Source organism: Hevea brasiliensis, chromosome 7 (genome assembly GCF_030052815.1).
Source record: "Hevea brasiliensis isolate MT/VB/25A 57/8 chromosome 7, ASM3005281v1, whole genome shotgun sequence".
In the NCBI taxonomy this organism is placed as follows: Eukaryota; Viridiplantae; Streptophyta; class Magnoliopsida; order Malpighiales; family Euphorbiaceae; genus Hevea; species Hevea brasiliensis.
Genome location: NC_079499.1, coordinates 55,897,858 through 55,920,819, shown reverse-complemented (window position 1 = coordinate 55,920,819; position 22,962 = coordinate 55,897,858). Strand labels below are relative to the sequence as shown.

The 22,962-nt window shown below is 37.6% G+C and overlaps 1 protein-coding gene across 4 annotated transcripts in view; it reads left to right on the top strand.

Moving 5' to 3' along the window:
* LOC110659165 (uncharacterized) overlaps positions 1–22,962 on the top strand; it is a 67,523-nt gene that overhangs the window by 14,571 nt on the left and 29,990 nt on the right. For 2 of the 4 annotated variants that reach the window (XM_021817029.2, XM_021817028.2), the window contains one exon: positions 13,028–13,102. The exons of 1 other annotated variant lie outside the window; for it this stretch is intronic. In XM_021817029.2, the coding sequence (XP_021672721.2) occupies positions 13,028–13,102 (75 nt within the window). Of the gene's footprint in view, positions 1–8,518; positions 8,638–13,027; positions 13,103–22,962 lie in introns of those variants that run through there. One more of the 4 variants, XM_058150103.1, reaches the window with a different exon arrangement.

Sequence of the window (22,962 nt, the reverse complement as noted above, 5' to 3'; positions counted from 1 at the left end):
CCATTTCCTCTTTCATAGCAGCACACCAGCCAGTATGAGACAGTGTCTCACCAACAGTATTAGGGACAGCAACAGAGTCTAAAGAAGTAACAAAACACAGAGAATAAGAAGATAATTGATTATAGAAAACAAAAGACGAGATAGGGTAAGTACATGAACGTTTACCTTTACGAAAAACAATGGGTAAGTCTAGATCAGAATCATGATCAGTATGAGGTACAGAATCTCCCAATGAAGTAATTGGTGGAGGATTTGAGTCAGGAATCTCCAATCTTTTGGAATAAACATGAACAACGGGAGGTCGAGTAGGTCTAGAGACAGAAGGAACAGGCCGTTGGAAAGGACTAGACATTGGTTGGACAGTATATATTAAGAGATCATTCTCCTCCCCCTGACTTTCATACACAGATGATTGAGGAAAAAATGGAGTGGACTCAAAAAATGTGATATCTGCAGAAACAAGATAACGATTAAGAGTAGGAGAGAAACGGCGGTACCCTTTTTGCAGTCAGAAGTACCCAAGGAAGACACATTTGAGAGACTTTGGATCCAATTTAGTAACCTGTGGACGAACATTATGCACAAAATAGGTACAACAAAAAATACGGGGTTCAACAGGGAACAAAGATTTTGTAGGAAACAAAGCAGTATAAGGAATATCCCCATTAAGGACAGAAGACGACATACGATTGATAAAAAAATATGCCGTAGAAACAGCATCGGCCCAAAAGTGTTTAGAAACTTTTATATGAAAAAGAAGAGCACGAGTTACCTCAAGAAGATGCCGATTTTTTCTTTCGGCCATGCCATTTTGGGATGGGGTATTCACACAGGAAGACTGATGAAGAATGCCATTTTGTGTCATATAAGACTGAAATTGTGCTGAAAAGTATTCTTTGGCATTGTCACTTTTTAATGTGCGCACAGAAATATTAAATTGAGTTTTGATTTCATTACAAAAGGCACAAAAGATAGAAAACAACTCAAAACGATTCTTCATTAAATATAACCAGGTAACACGAGAGTAATCATCAACAAAAGTAACAAAATAACGAAATCCAGTTTTAGAAGTAATAGAACAAGGACCCCAAACATCAGAATGAACTAACTCAAAAGGGGATGAAGCCCGTTTATTGACTATAGACACAGAAGGCAAACGATGATGTTTTGCAAACTGAATCGATTCACTTTCTAGTATTGATAAAGACTGAAACTGAGGACATAGCTTTTTCATGGTTGACAAAGAAGGATGACCCAATCTATAATGAGCTTCAAGAGGTGTTAAGGTACTAGAGCAAACAAGCGATCGCGGTATATGATTTTCTAGAATGTAGAGACCACCTGACTCACGTCCTCTACCAATAATCTGCTTCGTCGTAAGATTCTGAAACAAACACCGGTCAGGAAAAAAGGAAACAGAACAATTTAAGGTACGAGTAAGATTACTAACAGAAAGTAGATTAAAAGAGAATTTTGGTAGACACAAAACAGGTGACAAAGAAATTGACGAAGTCGGGTTCGCAGTTCCAGAACCCATGACGCAAGAAGTAGAATCATCAGCTAAAGTAACAATAGAGGAAGTGAGATTATACTGAAAAGCAGATAAAAAATTAGAATTACCTGTTATGTGATCTGTCGCACCAGAATCAATAATCCATTTGGATAAAGAAGACACAAGGCATGTAGTGGATTTACCTGACTCAGTGATCGCAGTGACAAGGGAACAGGTAGGCTTTAGAGATGCCTGATACTGGGAAAACTGTGCAAAATCCTTTGCAGATACCAAAATAGTTTTCTCAGAGGAAGATACTGTAGAATTCTCTGCTGCCACATTTGCCGTCTGTGATCGCTGATTTTTCCTCTGAAGTTGCAAACAATTATATTTTGTATGCCCAGGCTCATGGCAACAATAATAAATGACTCCTCTTGAGTTCTGATTAGAATTAGCCTCTCCATTATGCTGATTACTTCTGTTGCCTGTAATTCCTCCTCTACGTCCTCTTTTATTACCTTGTTGTCCATTTGGATTACGGCTAATAAGAGCACTACTGGCAGGCTGTGAAGATTGGGTACTCTCTGTACGAAGGACCCATGTGAACGTTTCATGCAAAGAGGAAATCTCAGAACTGGAGAGAATATGAGATTTAGTAGTCTCATACTCTGAAGGAAGGCCTGTAAGAAAACTCATAACAGCCAGTTGCTCTTGTTGGGCTTGCTGAACTTTCACATCAGGATTAAAAGGCAACATAAGTTCCTCATGTACCAGTTTAAAATCCATAAAATAAGCCGTGAGAGACTTATCATCTTTCTCAGCACGGTAGAATGCCTTACAAACATCATAAATATGAGAGATATTCCCTTTACCAGAATACAGAAAATCTAAGTAATCCATCAATTCTTTAATAAATTCATAGTGATTAATTAAACTAATTACCTCACTGTGAATCGAGTTCCAAAGCTGCAAAAACAACCGAGCATCCTCCCTTAGCCAAGTTTGTCGTGTCATCCGTAGATGGATCTTTAGTAAGGTGATCATCCTTATCAATGCTACGCAAATAGACCCTAACAGTCTTACTCCACTCCAGGTAATTCTAACTATTAAGTTTGTGTTTCGTGATCTTAGTCATCATCGGAATCACATAAAAAATAACATTCTTATTTTCTGCCATTTGTTGAGACAAAGAAAACTAATCGAAACGCTAATCCAAAATGCTTATAGCAGCAAAATAACCTAAAATCACAAATCAAGCAAATACCAAAATAGGATCTGAGAGCCAAACCTCAGAAGTCCTTTAATGGTATACTGGATCAGGCAACCGCATACAGTGGTAGAATGAGGGGGTTGAGGCGACGCTGGCGATATTGATCGGAGTCGAAACGGCCGGTCGGCGGCCAAGGTCTCTCCTGAGCTGGGTGGTGAGAACAAATAGTCACTCTAGATAGATGACCTGCTCTGATACTAAGTAGAAAGAGATGATTCTCCTTCATTTCAATTAATTTGTACATGGGTATATATGTACAATTGATTCCTATATTTGTGTTCTACTAATTAGGAAGAAATCCTAAATAAGAAATCGTAAATAGAAATACAGAATAAAGAATATACAAAGAAATAATATAGTGATTGACTTTCCATAAAATGCATGAATGAAGTACAGGGAAGATGATTGGCGTGAGACATCACTTGAGTCACAAGGATTGCATAATCTCTCCAACCTAGAATCTTCGGTTGCCCTTGCTTCGATTGTTTCTCTTGATCTTCTTTACACTCATTTGCTCTTTGCTTCTCCAAGTGACTAGATTACCACCAACAAAAGTATAGTAACCAGATGTTGATCTCCTATCATCAAGAGATCCAGCACAATCTGTATCTGTAAAGGCCTTAATCTGAAGATGGCCATGCTATAGGGGAATTAAACTCATGAGCCATACTATGAAGTTGTGGGAGAGAGTTGTGGAGCATCGACTTCGTCATGATACTTCTATCTCTCTCAATCAATTTGGTTTCATGCCCGGTCGTTCAACTATGGAAGCGATCTTTCTCATTAGAAGCTTGATGGAGAAATATAGAGATGTGAAGAAAGATCTACACATGGTTTTTATTGATTTGGAGAAGGCTTATGATAGTGTTCCAAGAGAGGTCTTATGGAATGTGTTAGAACAAAAGAGGGTATCTATTAGGTACATACAAGTATTGAAAGATATGTATGAAGGAGCAACTACTATTGTGCGCACAGTGGGAGGGGACACAAGTGATTTTCCGATCTCAATTGGATTACACCAAGGATTAGCCATAAGCCCTTACCTTTTTACATTAGTTTTAGATGAACTGACGAAACATATACAAGAGAGTATTCCTTGGTGCATGATGTTTGCGGATGATATTGTTCTGATAGATGAGTCACGAGAAGGAGTCAATAGGAAGCTAGAACTTTGGAGAAGTACTCTAGAGTCAAAGGGTTTTAAGTTAAGTAGAACAAAGACAGAATACATGCATTGCAAGTTCAGTGAAGGCCAAACTGGTGATAGGGAAGGAGTTAGTTTGAATGGAGTGGTACTTGTCCCAAATAAATCACTTTAAATATCTAAGCTCAGTTCTTCACGTAGATGGGGGATGTGAGGAGGATGTTAGTCATAGGATTAAAGCCGGATGGTTGAAGTGGAGACGTGCCACGGGAGTTTTATGTGATCGTAAGATTCCCAATAAATTAAAGAAAAATTTTACCGTCTGACCATACGACCGGCTATGTTATATGGTAGTGAGTGTTGGGCCTTTGAAATATTCGTATGCATCTAAGATAATAGTTGCAGAGATGAGAATGTTAAGGTGGATGAGTGGCCATACTAGACTAGATAAAGTCCGTAATGAGAGTATTAGAGAAAAGGTAGGAGTGGTGCCAATTGAAGATAAGTTGAGAGAAGGGAGATTGAGGTGGTTTGGTCATGTGAAGCGTAGACATACGGAGGCTCCAGTTAGACAAGTAGAGCACATTAGGTTAGAGGATAGAAAGAAAAAAAGGGGTAGACCTAAATTAACTTGGAGGAGAGTAGTACAACATGACTTAGAAGCATTAAACATTTATGAGGATTTAACCCAAAATCGTTCAGAGTGGAAAAAGCGAATCCATATAGCCGACTCCAAATTTTTGAGATAAAGGCTTAGTTGAGTTGAGTTTAAGTCCTTTCCTAGGTGCAGATTTTAAGTATCGTAATATACGGAAAACAACCGCCAAATGAGGTTCACGAGAATCATGCATATACTGACTCACTAGGTTCACTACATGTGCTATATCTGGTTTGGTATGCGAAAGGTAAATCTGTCTGCCAACCAACCTCTGATATCTCTCTATATCCACTGATTCCCAAACTCCAGCTTGCAATTTGTGATTTGCCTCAATGGGAGATTCTGCCAACCTAGCATTCCTGTTTCCTCCAACAGATCTAGTATATACTTCATTTGAGAAATAAAGATTTATTTATCTGATCTGGCAACCTCTATTTCAATAATGAATCATTTCTTTCTTATTATCACCAGTTACCACAATATCATTCACATAGACAATAAGCAAAGTGATCTTACCTCTATAGTGTTGTATAAACAAGATGTGATCAACATTGCTTTGGCAGTATCCAAAGGAAACCATAGCCTTATTGAACCTGTCAAACCATGCCTTAGATGACAGTTTTAAACTATACAGTGCTTTCTTCAATCTGCAAACTTTTTCTCTGGTCTTCTCATCCTTAAATCCTATAGGAATTTTCATATACACTTCTTCTTCCAAATCACCATGTAAAAAGGCATTTTTTATATCAAACTGCTGTAAATCCCACTCAAGATTTACTGCACATGATAGTAAAATTCTAATGGTATTCATTTTAGCAACAAGAGCAAACGTTTCTTGGTAATCTACCCCATATGTCTGTGTGAAGCTTTTGGCTACTAGCCTAGCCTTATACCTTTCAATTGAACCATTTGCTCTATGTTTCACACTGAACACTAACTTGCATCAAACTGGTTTTTTTCTCAGTGAAAAAGTAATAAGTTCCGATGTCTCATTCTTTGCTGGAGCTTTCATCTCCTCCACCATTGCTGCCTTCCATTTTGGATCAAGACATGCTTTCTTCTAATCATGTGGGATAGAAACAGAGGAAACAGATAATAGAAAGGCTCTATAGGATGGAGACAAAGAATCATAAGAAATGAAGTTAGAGATAGGATATTTAGTACATGTTCTAACACCTTTTTTGAGAGCAATAGGAATATCAAGATCATTATTAGAAGAAGGAAGAGTAGACTGAGAATTAAAATTAGACTCTTCAGGAACCAAAGGAGACTCATCACATACCTCAGGATGTTCAGGAATTGAATCCAGAGATTTTGATTGATCAGCAGTCTCCTGTTCGATGGTTATATCTGTCTTGTTCCGCCGAGTATAGATTCTCAAATCTGGTCTATTCCGCCTCCCTCGAGATTTAGGTGACTCCCCTAAGTATCATTATTAAATATAGGCTTTAAACCCAGATTTTACCTTTGAAGTTGAAAGTTGGGAGAGGACAAAGAAGAAGGGAAAGACACCTCTTCTTCCTTATTATGTTCCCCCTTGTAGAAAGAGATGATTCTCTTTTAATTTCAATTAATCTGTACATGGGTATATATATATAATTGATTCCTATAATTGTGTTCTACTAATTAGGAAGAAATCCTAAATAGAAATACAGAATACAGAATATACAAAGAAATAATATAGTGATTGACTTTCCATTACACTCCCCCTCAAGTTGGAGCATAGATGTTAATTATGCCCAACTTGTTACAAATGTAGTCAATCCTAGCTCCATTCAGAGCTTTTATGAAAATATCTCCTAACTGCTCTCTAGTTTTGATGTGTCCTGTTGAGATAATCTGTTGTTGAATCTTTTCACGAACAAAGTGACAATCAATCTCAATATGTTTGGTCCGCTCATGAAACACCGGATTAGAAGCAATATGGAAAGCAGCTTGATTATCACACTATAATTTCGCAGGCAGGGAGGTCTTAAAATCTGTCTCATCTAGTAATTGAAGTATCCACATTACCTCATATACTGATTGTGCCATGGCTCTGTATTCGGATTCAGCACTAGATCGGAAAACTACACTCTGCTTCTTGCTTCTCCAAGACACTAAATTTCCTCCAACAAAAATGCAATATCTAGTAATTGACCTCCTATCAACCTTAGATCTAGCCCAGTCAGCATCTGAAAAACATTCAACATTCAAATGCCCATGATTACCATATAACAAACCTCTTCCTGAAGCGCCCTTCAGATAACACAAGATTTATCCCAAGGCTTTCCAATGAGCAACAGTTGGGGAAGACATACACTGACTTACCACACTAACGGCATAAGCAATGTTAGGACGAGTGGCTGTAAAGTAATTCAATTTTCCTACCAATCTCCTGTATCTCTCTGGATCTTCAAACAACTCACTATCCTCTGCTAACAGTTGTAAATTTGGAGTCATTGGTGCACTACAAGGCTTAGCACCTAATTTTCCTGTTTCTTTCAATAAATCGAGGACATATTTTCTTTGAGACAAAAAAATACCCTTCTTACTTCTCATAACTTCAATACCCAAGAAATACTTTAACAATCTCAAGTCTTTGGTCCGAAACTGAGTTTGGAGGAAGGTTTTAATAGATGAAATACCTGCAGAGTCACTCCCAGTGATGATAATGTCATCCACATAGACTACCAGGAGAATTAGACCAGCCTCAGATTGCCTATAAAATACTGAGTGATCACATTTACTCTTTTGCATACTAAACTCCTATATTGCTTCACTGAATCTCTCAAACCAGGCCCTAGGACTTTGTTTCAAGCCATAAAGAGACTTTCGAAGCCTACAAACTTTACCTAACTCCCCCTTGAGCAACAAACCCAGGTGGTTGCTCCATATACACCTCTTCCTGAAGATCACCATGGAGGAAAGCATTCTTGATATCCAATTGGTGCAGGGGCCAATCATATGTAGCTGCTAAAGAGATAAACAAGTGAACAGAAGTAAGTTTAGCTACAGGAGAAAAAGTGTCAAGAGTAATTAACCCCATATGTCTAAGCATATCCTTTTGCTACAAGGCGTGCTTTTAACCTAGCCACAGAACCATCAGGATTTACCTTTACTGTAAATACCCATTTACAACTAATAGCTTTCTTAAAAGAAGGCAAAGGCAATGAGCTTCAAGAGGTGTTAAGGTACTGGAGCAAACAAGCGACCCTGGTACATGATTTTATAGAATGTAGAGACCATCTGACTCACATCCTCTGCCAATAATCTACTTCGTCGTAAGATCCTGAAACAAACACTGGTCAGGAAAAAAGGAAACAGAACAATTTAAGGTACGAGTAAGTTTACTAACAGAAAGTAAATTAAAAGAGAATTAAAAGAGAATTTTAGTAGACGCAAAACAGATGACAAAGAAAGTGACGAAATTGGGTTCGCAGTTCCAGAAACCATTATACAAGAAGTAGAACCATCAGCTAAAGTAACAGTAGAGGAAGTGATATTAGACTGAAAAGCAAATAGAAGACTAAAATTACCTGTCATGTGATCTGTCGCACCAGAATCAGTAACTCATTTGGATGAGGAAGACACAAGGCATGTAGTGGATTTACCTGACTCAGCGATCGCAGTGACAGGGTAACTGGTAGGCTTTAGAGATGCCTGATACTAGGAAAACTGTGCAAAATCCTCTGCAGATGTCAAAATAGTTTTTTCAGAGGAAGATACTGTAGAATCCTTTGCTGCCATATTTGCCATTTGTGATCGCTGATTTTTTTTTCTGAAGTTGCAGACAATTATATTTTGTATGGCCAGGTTCTTGGCAATAATAACAAATGATTCCTCTTGAGTTCTGATTAGAACTAGCCTCTCCATTACGCTGATTACTTCTGTTGCCTATAATTTATCCTCTACTTTCTCTTCTATTACTTTGTTGTCCATTTGGATTACGGCTAATAAGAGCACTACTGGCAGGTTGTGAAGATTAGGTACTCTCTGTACGAAGGACCCGTGTGAACGTTTCATGCAAAGAGGAAATCTCAGAATTGGAGAACATATGAGATTTAGCAGTCTTACGCTTTGAAGGAAGGCCTGTAAGAAAACTCATAACAGCCAGTTGCTATGTTGGGCTTGCTGAACTTTCACATCAGGATTAAAAGCCAACAATACATTAAGTTTCTCATATACCCGTTTAAAATTCATAAAATAAGCCGTGAGAGACTTATCTTCTTTCTCAGCACAGTAGAATGCCTTACAAACATCATAAATACGGGAGATATTCCCTTTACCAAAATACAGAAAATCTAAGTAATCCATCAATTCCTTAACAAATTCACAGTGATTAATTAAACTAATTACCTCACTGTGAATCGAGTTTCGAAACTGCAAAAACAATCGAGCATCCTCCCTTAGCCAAGTTTGTCGTGTGTCATCCGTAGATGGAACTTTAGTAAGGTGATCATCTTTATTAATGCTATGCAAATAAACCCTAACAGTCTTACTCCACTCTAGGTAATTCGAACCATTAAGTTTGTGTTTCGTGATCTTAGTCATCACCGGAATCACATCAGAAATAACATTCTTATTTTCTGCCATTTGTTGAGACAAAGAAAACTAACCGAAACGCTAATTCAAAGTGCTTACAGCAGCAAAATAACCCAAAATCACAAATTAAGCAAATACCAAAATAGGATTTAAGAGCCAAACCTCAGAAGTCCTTTAATGGTATACTGGATCAGGCAACAACACATAGTGGTGGAATGAGGGGGTTGAGGCGACGCCGGCGATGTTGATCGGAGTCAAAACGGTCAGTCGGCGGCCAAGGTTTCTCCTGAGCTGGGTGGTGAGAACAAATAGTTACTCTAGATAGATGACCTGCTCTGATATCATGTAGAAAGAGATGATTCTTTTTTAATTTCAATTAATTTGTACATGGGTATATATATACAATTGATTCCTATAATTGTGTTCTACTAATTAGGAAGAAATCCTAAATAGGAATACAGAATAAAGAATATACAAAAAAATAATATAGTGATTGACTTTCCATAACACCCCTGAAGAGATGGATGGAAATAAGATTCAGATTTCCTAAAGGTAATATCCATGCTCATAAAATATTTTCGTGTAGATGGGTGGTAACACCTATACCTCTTCTGAGTACTGAAATAACCAACAAAGACACACTTGAGGGCCCGGGGTTCTAACTTCCCCCTATTAGGCTGATGAACAAAGCAAACACAACTAAAGACCTTTGGAGGAGCAGTATATGAATTTTTACCTTGCAAAACCTCTAAAGGACTCTTAAACTCCAAAGTTCGGAGTGGCATTCTATTAATAAGATATGTAGCAGAAAAAATTGTATCTCCCTAGTAAGGTTTGGGAATATTCATTGTAAATATAAGAGACCTAGCAACCTCAAGTAAATATCTATTTTTTTTCTCAGACACTCCATTTTGAGCACTAGTGTTAACACAACTAGTTTGATGCAAAATTCCATGTGACTTCAAATATTCTTGAAAAACTGCATTCATATACTTTGTGCCATTATCAGTTCTCAGTATTTTGACATGGACATCAACTGGGTGCTAATCATTTTGTAAAACTGCTGAAAACATGAAAATACTTCATTTTTCCCTTTCATCAGATATACCTAAGTTAACCTATTGCAACAATCAATAAAGGTTACAAATCATTTATAACCCGATAAAGACAGTTTGGGTAGGCCCCCACATATTAGAATGGATAGTCATAAAAGAAATTGAAGCTTTATTATTTATTGCAGGATAAGATTGTCTAGTATGTTTGGCAAACTCACAAACATTACATACTAACAATTCAGTTTTGCATTGCTTAAACAAAAGAGGATAAAGTTTCTTTAAAATAATAAATGAATGATGTCTAATTCTCCCATGCCATTGGATAATTTCTTTTTCAGCACCTATAGACCAACATGGCTTGATCAACACAATCATTGAATAGATATAGCTCATCTTGCAGTCTACCACTGTCAATTATTCTCCCTGTTATCAACTCTTAAAATACACAGTGAGTGGGAAAAATTCAATTTTGCAGTTGAAAGCTTTTGTGATAGAACTGATTGACAAAAGGTTAATAGGAAAGCTAGGCATATGTAAGACAGAACTAAGACTTATAGTAGGAGTGCCTTTAACAAAATCTGTTCTAGAAACATTAGATAAGGATCTATTTGCAGTGCAGACTTTTTCTTTACCTGAACATGGAGAAGACGATATGAATTTATTTGAAGAGCCTGTCATGTGTTCGTTTGCTTTAGAATTTATAACTCAAAATGAATTATTATGATTGGCAAGAAAAACATTACCTAAGTTGACGAAGTTAGAAGAGGCAACTGTAGTAGATTGTGATTCAAGCTATGATAAGAATCGTCTTAGAGTCTGTACATCTTCATTGGAAAACATTCCAGTGATAGTAGTATCTTTAGAAACATTCACAGCCTCAGATACATTTGCTTGTGGTCTAGCAAAGCCCATCCTTTTTCTTCCACGCCCTTTAGTTGGGTGGTCATGCAGCTTCCAACATTGTTCTTGGTGTGCTAGGATTTCTCACAGTAGTTATAATGCAAGTGATCCTTATCTGATGGACCATCTGACTGTTCTCGTAAGGAGTTAGCAGTCAGCCCAGCCTTATTAACAGCTGTAGAATTGATCATGACATTCCTTCTGCTCTCCTCCTGCTGAACATAAGAGTATGTTTGCCTTAAGGTGGGCAAATGATCCTTACCAAGCACTTGGACCTGAATCTTATCATACTCTACATTTAGTCCAGCAAGAAAATCATATATGCGCTCCTTCTCAACCAATTTCTAGAACTTAACTGCATCAGCCGGACATGAAGCCTAAAAGTCCTGATAGAAATCTAACTCTTGCCATAGACCACTCAATTCCGCATAATACTGAGCAATGGCCAACTCACCTTGTTTCATTCCATGAACTTTGTTCCTAAGCTCATAAACTTGTGCATTATTCTCAACTTGAGAATAAGTCTGAGAAACAACAATCTAAATGGTAGTTGCACTGTCTAATAGTAAATACCCACGAGCTATATGAGGTTGCATAGAATTGATGAGCCATGACATAATAAGAGAGTTCTCTGACTCCTATTGCTTGTAGGTAGAACTAGCACTTTTTGGCTTTTTTCTATCTCCGGTGATATACCCCTGCAGTCCTCTAGCCCGAATGAACAGTAGACAGGATTTAGACCTTGCCAAATAATTAGGTCCATTCAACTTTACCGGACTAATTTGTAAAGAGGGATTATTACCAACAAATTCAGCCTTTGTTTCAGAGGTTTCCTTCTTTCCATCAGTCATTTTTCAATTAAAGGAATAGGTACTGAGACAGAAAGCAAGAAACTGGACAACAGAAGGTACCAAAAAAAATAAATGTGCAAACCAGGTGTGAAAACACGTTGGTCAAAGGCACGCTGGACAGGGAAGGTCGTCGGTAAGAGGCACGGCTGGAGAAATCATCGGAAAAAGGGTGCATGCGCGGGCGCGTGAAGAATGATACGAGACTTCTGGAGGCGCGTGAGCTCACGTGCTTCACCAGATGGCGGCGGGACTACAGGCGTAGGTTGATCGGCTGGTGTCCTTCCTTCTCAGGTGGGTGGTGACAGTCACCTCCCTTCCTAGAACGACGTAGAAGCTTGACCCACAAAAAACTATCCAAAACTATACTATTCACGCCAAAAAATTTTGGCACGGCTTTGATATCATGTAGAAGACAGAGAATTTAAAAAATTTCTTTTATATTTCTTTATATAAAAATGATTTACATGCATTTTAATTTTTATATAAAGGTTAGACTAAATAGAAAACTAATAATAGCCAATAAATGCAATGATTCCTAATTATATTCTAATTTACAGCTAATTTACACTAATTAAGGGATTTACACTAACTAAAGGATTTTAACATTTTTAGTTGACCCTAGTTTTGAAGTCTTTCATATTATTACATGAACCTAGTGATAGACTATTAGAGGTAGGATTATGATAAAACGATAGGGTATTTGACTTTCAAGAGTAGGACTAAAACACTTACCCTAAACTGATTTGTTTTTCTCCTTAAATTTTAAAATCAAATCAAATAAATTGAAACGAGGTGGTTTGATTCAGTAATATGGCTTAAACTTAATAATGCTCATCTGCACATAATGTTTTGATCAATATGACACAATATGGGATAAAATCGGGAATATGGAAGTCTGCATCTTCTTTTCTTATTTCATAGCAAGTTGAAACAATAAAATGAGATTCCAAGATTCTTCTCTTTGTAATTTTGTTAATTGGTTAGTTTGCTTTAAGTTTTTTTATTTTTTTATTTTTATTTTTTTTATATGCTTTTTCTTTTGTGTTGTTTATGATTGTGTACAACATGCTACTCAGGTTGGTTACTTGCATTTGTTGCATGTTTTATTTGACTGGTTCCAATTTTATGTTTAGAAAACTGCAAGAAGTGGTCTTCACATTCTCCTTGGAGGCGTCTGTGCTTTAACAGTTGTGATCTTCTTTCGCTTTGTAAGTAACTTTATTTTGTTACTTTTTGGTCATGTGTTCACCTCTTTTAGTCATGTTTGATCTGTTAATCAATTTAGATACATGAAAAATGCTTAGTTGTGTTAAATCACAGTACCTTAAGATAGGAGTGATAAATAATTTAACAATCTTCAAGATAGTGAGCATTTTTTCACTGATTGATGTGAGAGATTTGTATGAGAAGTAGAAGTGATAGAAAGGAAATTGGAATGTTGGTTGATTAAGTCATACGACAAGTTTAAGGGGGTGCTAATCCATGTAGTGAACATAACAAGAAAGGACAATAATTTCTTATTTACGAGATAATAGTTGTACCATTATGAATCATATATTTAGAAAATATATTTGCTAATCTGATGCATGCACTCCCATGGCAATAGTGACTGATACCAATATTGTTAAAGGCATAATAGGTGCCGAGGCAAGGCGTCCCTTGAGCGCCTTGCCTGGCATTGCTTACGGCAGGCGGTCGCCCCAACGTGAGAGGCGCAGGGCGACAAGGTGCTGAGGCAACGCCTCGATGAAAGTAACACTATTTTTTAATTGTTTTTCCTTTTTTATTTTTTTTACACAACAAATTAAAAACCCTAAGTCAACACTTCTATTTTGTCACGCTACCTCTCTCTCACTATCGAAAAAGACTCTCTCTCACTCTTATAGCAACTTCTCTCTCTCTCTCTCTCTCTCTCTCTCTCTCTCTCCTTCTTTTCTCTCTTTCTTCTCCTCTTCTTCTATTCTCAAGAATATCAACATAGCACCCACCTATTGCTTTCGTTTTTTTTTTCTTTTTACTTTTTTCCTTCTTCTCTCTTCCTTCTCTCTTCTGCTGTTCCTATTGCACTTCTCACTTTCACACTATATTTTAAAAAACAACAATTTTTTTCTTTTATTTTAATTGTTTGTTATATATTGTGATATATATAGGTATTGTGAATTTGTGATATGCGGGATTCTGGGTATTGTTAATTTTACCTATTTTTATTTGTTGTTTAATTTTTTGTTATATGGCTATTGTTAATTGGATATTGTGATATATGAGTATTGGTAATTTTAATTTCCTGTTATATGGGTATTGTTAATTGGTTATTGTGATATATGGGAATTGTTAATTTTTCCTATTTTAATTTGTGTTTAATTTTTCCTAGTTGTTTAAGCTAAATGAAAATATATTGCTTCTTTTTGGTTTAGGCTAAATTATTTAAAAGTATGATTTTTTTTTTTTAAATGTTAGAAGTGCACATATATATAATTCAAGTAATTTAGGTTATGGGTGTCTTGCTTCAAAAGGGCCCTTCCCTCGCCTCTTGCCTCTCGCCTAAGGCCATAAGTATACCCTGTTGCCTTGTGTCACTTTTCGCCTTGAGAACGCTGACTGATATATCAAAAGCTCTCTTCCTTCAAGGCTTCTGATAAGACTGATATACTAATTTTGACTAGTATGAGCCCATTTATCCTTGAAAATGGAAAGATACAGTGCCTCTTTATTTAAATCTAATGGCAGAATGCCTTTACAACTAGTGCTTCACAATTTCATTGCCTCTCTCTTCCTTCCTCAATTCTTCAAAATTATCACAGGAATAAAACTAACAAAATAATAAAGAAACAAGAAAGATAAATGGTTGATAAACAACCCCTAGGACTCAGTCTCATGCAGAGAATGCTCTGCCCTTTGAACTAGAGAAATACCAGATTCTCAAAAGCATGCCCTGCTAGCAGATGCCACCTCTTATTTGTACTCTTCTTTGCCCTCTCATCCAGTTGTTATCACATGCTCCCAGCACCTCATCCTTTCTGTTACAAATTCCCTTAGAATTCTCTAGGATTTTCCAGCTCTATTCCACATCCCTCTCAATACCACCCCTTCAAAAATAGCATTGTCCTTGTGGATGTATTGTAGACACAAAAGCAGTAATTCAAGCCGTGGTCTACCTAGCACATTCACCCATTTCTCATCGAGAAGATCAATCCAGTTCATCCTAACATTTGTTCCCTTTGCAGCAGCAGTACTCACTTTCCCATCTATAAAGGCAACTTGTGGTGCCTCATTCTGTTGCCAAAAAAAAAAAAAAAAAAAAAAAATGTTGGCAACATCTTTATTCCCTCGTTGCTTTGGTTGCCCATAACTTTGGCATGAAATCCCATAAGTGAAATTCATGTTAGCTGGCTCCATTAATTCACTTGATGATTCAAATCCTTTGAGTGGTGAAAAAGTATGTTTGAGAATGATCATTCCCTACCTTGTAGACACTTGTAAAAACATCTGTTAGGTCACCATATGCGGGTTGAGCACAAATGGTTTCTTGCCATATTTGAAACTTCTATTTGTGTTAAAAACCCAATGATCACTTTTAATGTGAGCCAAATCCAAGGAATATGTGCATAAAACTAATTTTCTTTCGGCCACTGGACCAATTAATATATCTATAACAGGTCCTGAACCGAAGGCAGGACAATTATTTGAGGCCCAATCACTATACTGCTCCTACATCACAAAATGTAGTAAAAATAATAGAAGTGGTTTAAACAGCTTCATTGTTTTATATAATGTAAGTGGTTGAAATTGCATGCCACTTTGGTTTCGATTGACATTGGAATTAGTATCTTCTAACAATGCCATTAAATTCTAGAATGATGTCGATGCACTCTTTATCATCGATAAATTTGGAAGGAATAAATCTCTCATACCTTAACAAATCCCTACAATATCATTGTCTTTGATTGAGAAAATCTATTAATACAAAACAACGGCAGCTCCATTTGGATGAATTGAACGTTGATGATCTCCGTTGGTTGCCTTTCTTCCGTTGACAGTGAGTTGGGATTGTTGTCGAGAGGCTCGTCGTTTGGTGAAGAGGAACTGAGATATTGGCGAAGAGGGAAGTAGAAATACTATCGATGGTGAAGGAGAAATAGGTTTTCGAAGCATTACTGGGATTACATGGGGAGGCTTTAGAGGAGGCCTTAGGAAATAATGTGACCTGGTGTAAATTGGGCCTACTTGTAGGCTTAGCCCATTAGAAGCACTTAGCCTCAACTTAGCAAATATTGTTCGCTGCCTCAGCCCAAACTCATCCATCATCTCCCTCATCCGCTTGCCAAATAAAGAGCCCATACATCTCTTAATGCCGCCCCATCCAAACAATCTCGGTCAATGCCCTTGGTGGATTGCTTTGTGCGACGCCCATCAGGCAATCGTAACCAGCCCCTCGAGATCTCCCTGTAGTTTAGTAGTCACATAACTCCGGCAATTAGCTTCAATCGGCTTCGGTACTTGCGCTGCATTGGTGACCAAACCTTTAGTACTCTCTATCATTGAACAAATTAGTTGTTCATTGACGACGGTTTCATTAGAGTTGCCATTGTTAGCTTCACCAAACTGCTTCCAAAACTCTAATTTGAAATGTTCCCACGAAGGACAAGGGAATTGCTTTTGGAACCCACGAAACCATTGGAGAGGGCTTCCTCTATGCTATTCCAAACAAAATAGATCATTGTCTCACAGGTGCCTTGTGTTGCAAGGTATTGCTCCATACAAACGAGCTAACCCTCTGGATCTTCTTCATTGAATTTTGGATTTTTTTTTTTGGCTAGAGCTTCCTCTAGCAGTATCCACGCGTCACAACAATCTATCAATAAATCTTTAGTAGATGACTGTTGCTGAAGATATTGTTTGAGAGCTTTGTCATTCCCAGCTGCTGTTTCCTTCCATATCAACTCAATAAGTAGATTTTTGATTCTATTGAGTTTTTTTATCCAACTCATTATGGCAGATAGCTAGGTTTTGTGAAAAGTGTCCATGTTCCTCTCTATCATATCAATGCTGGAATCCAGTTTTGTGTTTGGCAATCACAAAGATTGGTTCGGATTCTGCAGGTTGGAACAATTGATAGAGTTGGGAAATTTGGGAATGTGAAATTGATAAGGAATTGAAGGAAAGGAATCTATATTGAGTAAGCAATGGTAGAATGCCTTTACAACTAGTGTTTCACAATTTCACTGCCTCTCTCTCCCTTCCTCAATTCTTTAAAATTATCATAGGAGTACAAGAATACAAACTAACAAAATAACAAAGAAACAAGAAAGATAAATGGTTGATAATCAACCCCTAGGACTCAGTCACGTACAGAGAATGCTCAGCCTCTCTGAACTAGAGAAATACCAGATTCTCAAAAGAATGCCTACTAGCAGATGCCACCTCTTATTTATGCTCTTCGTTACCCTTTCATCTAGCTATCATCACATGCTCCCAACACCTCATCCTTTCTGTTACAAATTCCCCTAGAATTCTCCGGGATTTTCCAGGCTCTATTCCACATCCCTATCAAAATCACTCTTGTTGCTTTACTACCGAATCATCCATATGGTTTGTTACATATTGTATTGGTCAATATGCAAAGGATTTTTTAAGGACCGATTCAATATTTTTTGATACACTCCATGTGGTTCTTACTTAATTGTGAAATGCCTGTGTAATGTGTATCGGTTGAAACAACTGTTATAGTATGTTTTAATAAAGGTTTATTAGCCGTAACAACCAACTAAAGGAGGAGAGAATAAGGTAAAAAAAGTAGAAGAAAGAATAATGGGAAATGAGAAGGGTTGCAGTAGGTTGACAGCCATCATAAATTCAGTCAATTTTCATTGGTATGGATCCTTTTGATTTACACATTGGGATTTGTCAGTCTAGGGATGCATTACATCAACACCCAGATGTAGTGTTAAATGAGTGAGGGGTTTCTGACACAGTGTGAAGCTTGAAATATCTCACACACACATAAAGATTGAGAAATTTGAGAGACACTGTTAAGATCCCATGCAACGGATCGAGTTACAGGTCTGTTAACAACTTGCAAAGGGTTAATTGGTGGGAAGGAAGGTGTTGGAGGAGAAGAAGTTTTCTTTTTCCGATCTATGATTGTAAACCAGGGTCATTAAAGGGAACTTGAAACCATTAAAGTTTCAAGTATTCAAAAACTGAATGAATATCTTGATGATCTTTTATTAAACTTGGTTGCCTTTAAATCCGGCTTGATGATATAACCATCCTTAAAACAAGGAATTGAAAATTATCACTAAAACAAAAATTGACAACTAAACGATAAGATAAATTTAAAATAGATATACAATGATCTGATTCTGATAATTATTTAATTAAAATTCTGGTATTTATCTTGATCCCATCTGCTGCTGATATCTTCTAGACTTCCCATGTGTGAATCTCTTTTATCTTACGATATTAGGATTTGCCTCTGCTGGCCCATTTGGATCAACCTTATTTGTTGTGCCACCATTAGCTGTTGTAGTGCTTACATTACTCTCATCCTCCAAATGATGCTTGTCCTCAAGCGAAAAATTTGGGTATCGTTGCTGCATTGAAGTTTGTTGTTGGTTTGATGATCAATAATTGCTAAAGGTATCTGGTCTGAAATTTCTAGAAAAGCTTTTGGAAGAGCAATAAATCCAACTTATAAGCCATATTTCCAATACACTACACAATTGTGAAAGAGCAATAAAACTTTGGTGCAAGTTTTTGATGAAGACGATTTGCCGCGGATAGTTGGCGATGAGATTGTAGGCGTAGAAGAACCTTATCCCCAACTTGAAATTCTAGTTGCCGATGTTTGGCATCATAAACACACTTCATTTTGTTTTGCGCATGCAATCAGTTCTGTTTTAGCAAGGCTAACATCTCATCCTTGGATTTGAGGGCCTTTTCCACAGCATCCAATTTTGAGATTCCAGGGCAGTAGGACAAGAGACGTGAGGGTGGACGCCAATGGGCTACCTCAAATGGAATGGTTAATAATGATGAATGGAAACTAGTATTATAAGTATATTCTACCCAGGATAGTCAATCAATCCATTTAGTTGGGTAAGCACTTGTAAAACGTTGTAAATACATTACCATTGTGCGATATATACTTCTGTCCGGCCATCGGATTGCGGATGATGTTTTGAACTAAAACATAATTTAGTGCCACTAAACCAGAAAAGTTCTTTCCAGAAGGCGCTTGTAAATGTGACAGCCTTGTCACTCACCATTGTCTCCCGTTTAAAAATATTGTCAAAGAAGATGCGGGCAACACTAACAGCCAAATATAGATGAGCAACTAGTAATAGATGGCAATATTTTGAAAAACGATCAACAACTACTAGAATATCACTTTTACCATGAGAAAGGGATAGACCTTCGACAAAGTCTAGCGACATCTGACAAAATTTGTTCCAACATTGGTAAAGATCGGAGAAGACCCGCAGGTTGGAGGGTCTGTTTTGTGTCTTTTGCAAATGCTACAAGCCCGAAAAAGGTCATGAATGTGAGATTTCATTCCAGTCCAAATAGAAGTCCTTGGCAATTCAGAACAAGGTCTTTTGACATTCCTCATGCCGATGGTTATGCATGGCTATCATTACTGTTTGAATGGCAGAGTCAAGAACTATGTATACCCGATGCTTAAAAAACAACAATTCTTATTTAAAGCTCCAAGGAACATGGTTCCCTGTTGAATATCGGTGATCATTTTTTGCACTATGGTTGAATTCTGCTGCTTATAATGAATAGCATGAAATAGGCTCAATTGTGGCATAGAGATTGCAAGGAGGACTGCTTCATTAGAATCTCTCTTGGACAGAGCATCTGCGACAGTGTTGTGTCTGCCAGATTTGTATTCCACTAAAAAAGAGTAGCCCAATATTTTCCCTAACCAGTGTTGTTGAGGTGGATTCAAGCTCTTCTATTCTAACAAAAATTTTTACGCACCACAAAGTGCTTCCCCCATAAATATGAACACCAATGTTTAATGGCTTTAACCAAACCAATTAGCTCCTCATAAGCTGGCAAACTCTTATGCCGAGCTGCCATAGCCCTGCTAAAGTAAGCAATGGGTTTGTTGCGCTGCAACAAAACTGCACCAATAGCATCATTAGAAGCATCACATTCAATTGTAAAAGATTGAGAAAAATCTGAAAGTGCTAACACTGGTGTGGTAGTCATGGTTGCCTTTAGTTTTTCAAATACCTAGGAAGATTCCTCAATCCAAGTGAGAGAATTTTTGCAAAGCATGTTTGTTAAGGGAGGTGCAATAGAACCATAATTATGGACAAATTTGCAGTAATACCTTGTGAGGCCTGTAGAAAGAGATAATTCTTATTGATTTCAATTAATCTGTACATGGGTATATATATACAATTGATTCCTATAATTGTGTTCTACTAATTAGGAAGAAATCCTAAATAAGAAATCCTAAAGAGGAATACAGAATCTGAGAATATCTGAGAGAAATAATATAGTGATTGACTTTCCATAACACTCCCCCTCAAGTTGGAGCATAGATGTTAATCATGCCCAATTTGTTACAAATGTAGTCAATCTTAGCTCCATTCAGAGCTTTTGTGAAAATATCTCCTAACTGCTCTCCAGTTTTGATGTGTCTCGTTGAGATGATCTGTTGTTGAATCTTTTCACGAATAAAGTGACAATCAATCTCAATATGTTTGGTCCGCTCATGAAATACCTGATTAGAAGCAATATGAAGAGCAGCTTGATTATCACACCACAATTTCGCAGGCAGGGAGGTCTTAAAACCTGTTTCATCTAGTAATTGAAGTATCCACATTACCTCACATACTGATTATGCCATGGCTCTGTATTCGGATTCAGCACTAGATCGAGAAACTACAATCTGCTTCTTGCTTCTCCAAGACACCAAATTTCCTCCAATAAAAACGCAATATCCAGTAGTTGACCTCCTGTCAACCTTAGATCCAGCCCAGTCGGCATCTGAAAAACATTCAATATTCAAATGCCCATGATTACCATATAGCAAACCTCTTCCTGGAGCGCCCTTCAAATAACACAAGATTTGTTCCAAGGCTTCCCAATGAGCAACAGTTGGGGAAGACATAAACTGACTAACGGCATAAGCAATGTCAGGACGAGTGACTGTAAGGTAGTTCAATTTTCTTACCAATCTCCTGTATCTCTCTGGATCTTCAAACAACTCACTATCCCCTGCTAACAGTTGTAAAGTTGGAGTCATTGGTGCGCTACAAGGCTTAGCACCTAATTTTCTTGTCTCTGTTAATAGATCGAGGACATTTTCTTTGAGACAAGAAAATACCCTTCTTACTTCTCATAACTTCGATACCCAAGAAATACTTTAACAATCCCAAGTCTTTGGTTTGAAACTGAGTTTGGAGGAAGGTTTTAAGAGATGAAATACCTGCAGAGTCACTCCCAGTGATGACAATGTCATCCACATAGACTACCAAGAGAATTAGACCAGCCTCAGATTGCCTATAAAATACTGAGTGATCACACTTACTCTTTTGCATACCAAATTCCTGTACTGCTTCGCTGAATCTCCCAAACCATGCCTTCGGACTTTGTTTCAAGCCATAAAGAGACTTCCGAAGCCTACAAACTTTACTCAACTTCCCCTGAGCAACAAACCCAGGTGGTTGCTCCATATACACCTCCTCCTGAAGATCACCATGAAGGAAAGCATTCTTGATATCCAATTGATGTAGGGGCCAATCATATGTAGCTGCTAAAGAGATAAACAAGCGAATAGAAGTAAGTTTAGCTACAGGAGAAAAAGTATCAGAGTAATCAACCTCATATGTCTGAGCATATCCTTTTGCTACAAGGCGTGCTTTTAACCTAGCCACAGAACCATCAGGATTTACCTTTACTGTAAATACCCATTTGCAACCAATAGCTTTTTTACCAGTGGGCAAAGGCAATAGTTCCCATGTACCATTAGCATCTAAAGCCTCCATTTCCTCTTTCATAGCATCACACTAGCCAAGATGAGACAGTGCCTCGCCAACAGTATTAGGGATAGGAACAGAGTCTAAAGAAGTAACAAAACACCGAGAACAAGAAGACAATTGATTATAAGAAACAAAAGAAGAGATAGGGTAAGTACATGAACGTTTACCTTTACGAAGAGCAATTGGTAAGTCTAGATCAGAATCATGATCAGTATGAGGTACAGGATCTCCCAACGAAGTAGCTGGTGGAGGATCTGAGTCAGGAATCTCTAATCTCCTGGAATAAAAATGAACAACGGGAGGTCGAGTAGGTCTAGAGACAGAAGGAACAAGTGTGAGAGAGGACTAGACATTGGTTGGACAGTATATATTAAGAGATCATCCTCCTCCCCCTGACTCTCATACACAGATGATGGAGGAAAAAATGGAGTGGACTTAAAAAATGTGACATCTGCAGAAACAAGATAACGATTAAGAGTAGGAGAGAAACAACGATACCCTTTTTGGAGCTGGGAGTACCCAAGGAAGACACATTTGATAAGAATGTGGATCATCAGTAGCATTGATAGGAATGATCACCTTACTAAAGATCCACCTACTGATGATACATGGCAAACTTGGCTAAGGGAGGATGCTTGGTTATTTTTGCAGCTTCGGAACTCGATTCACAGTGAGCTAATTAGTTTAATTAATCACTGTGAATTTGTTAAGGAATTGATGGATTACTTAGATTTTTTGTATTCTGGTAAACGGAATATCTCCCGTATTTATGATGTTTGTAAGGCATTTTACTGTGCTGAGAAAGAGGATAAGTCTCTCACGGCTTATTTTATGGATTTTAAACGGGTATATGAGGAACTTAATGTATTATTGCCTTTTAGTTCTGATATGAAAGTTCAGCAGGGCCAACGGGAGCAAATGGGCAACAGGGTAATAGAAGAGGAATTATAGGCAACAGAGGTAATCAGCGTAATGGGGAGGTAAGTTCTAATCAGGACTCAAGAGGAGTCATTTGTTATTATTGCCATGAGCCTGACCATACAAAATATAATTGTCTGCAACTTTAG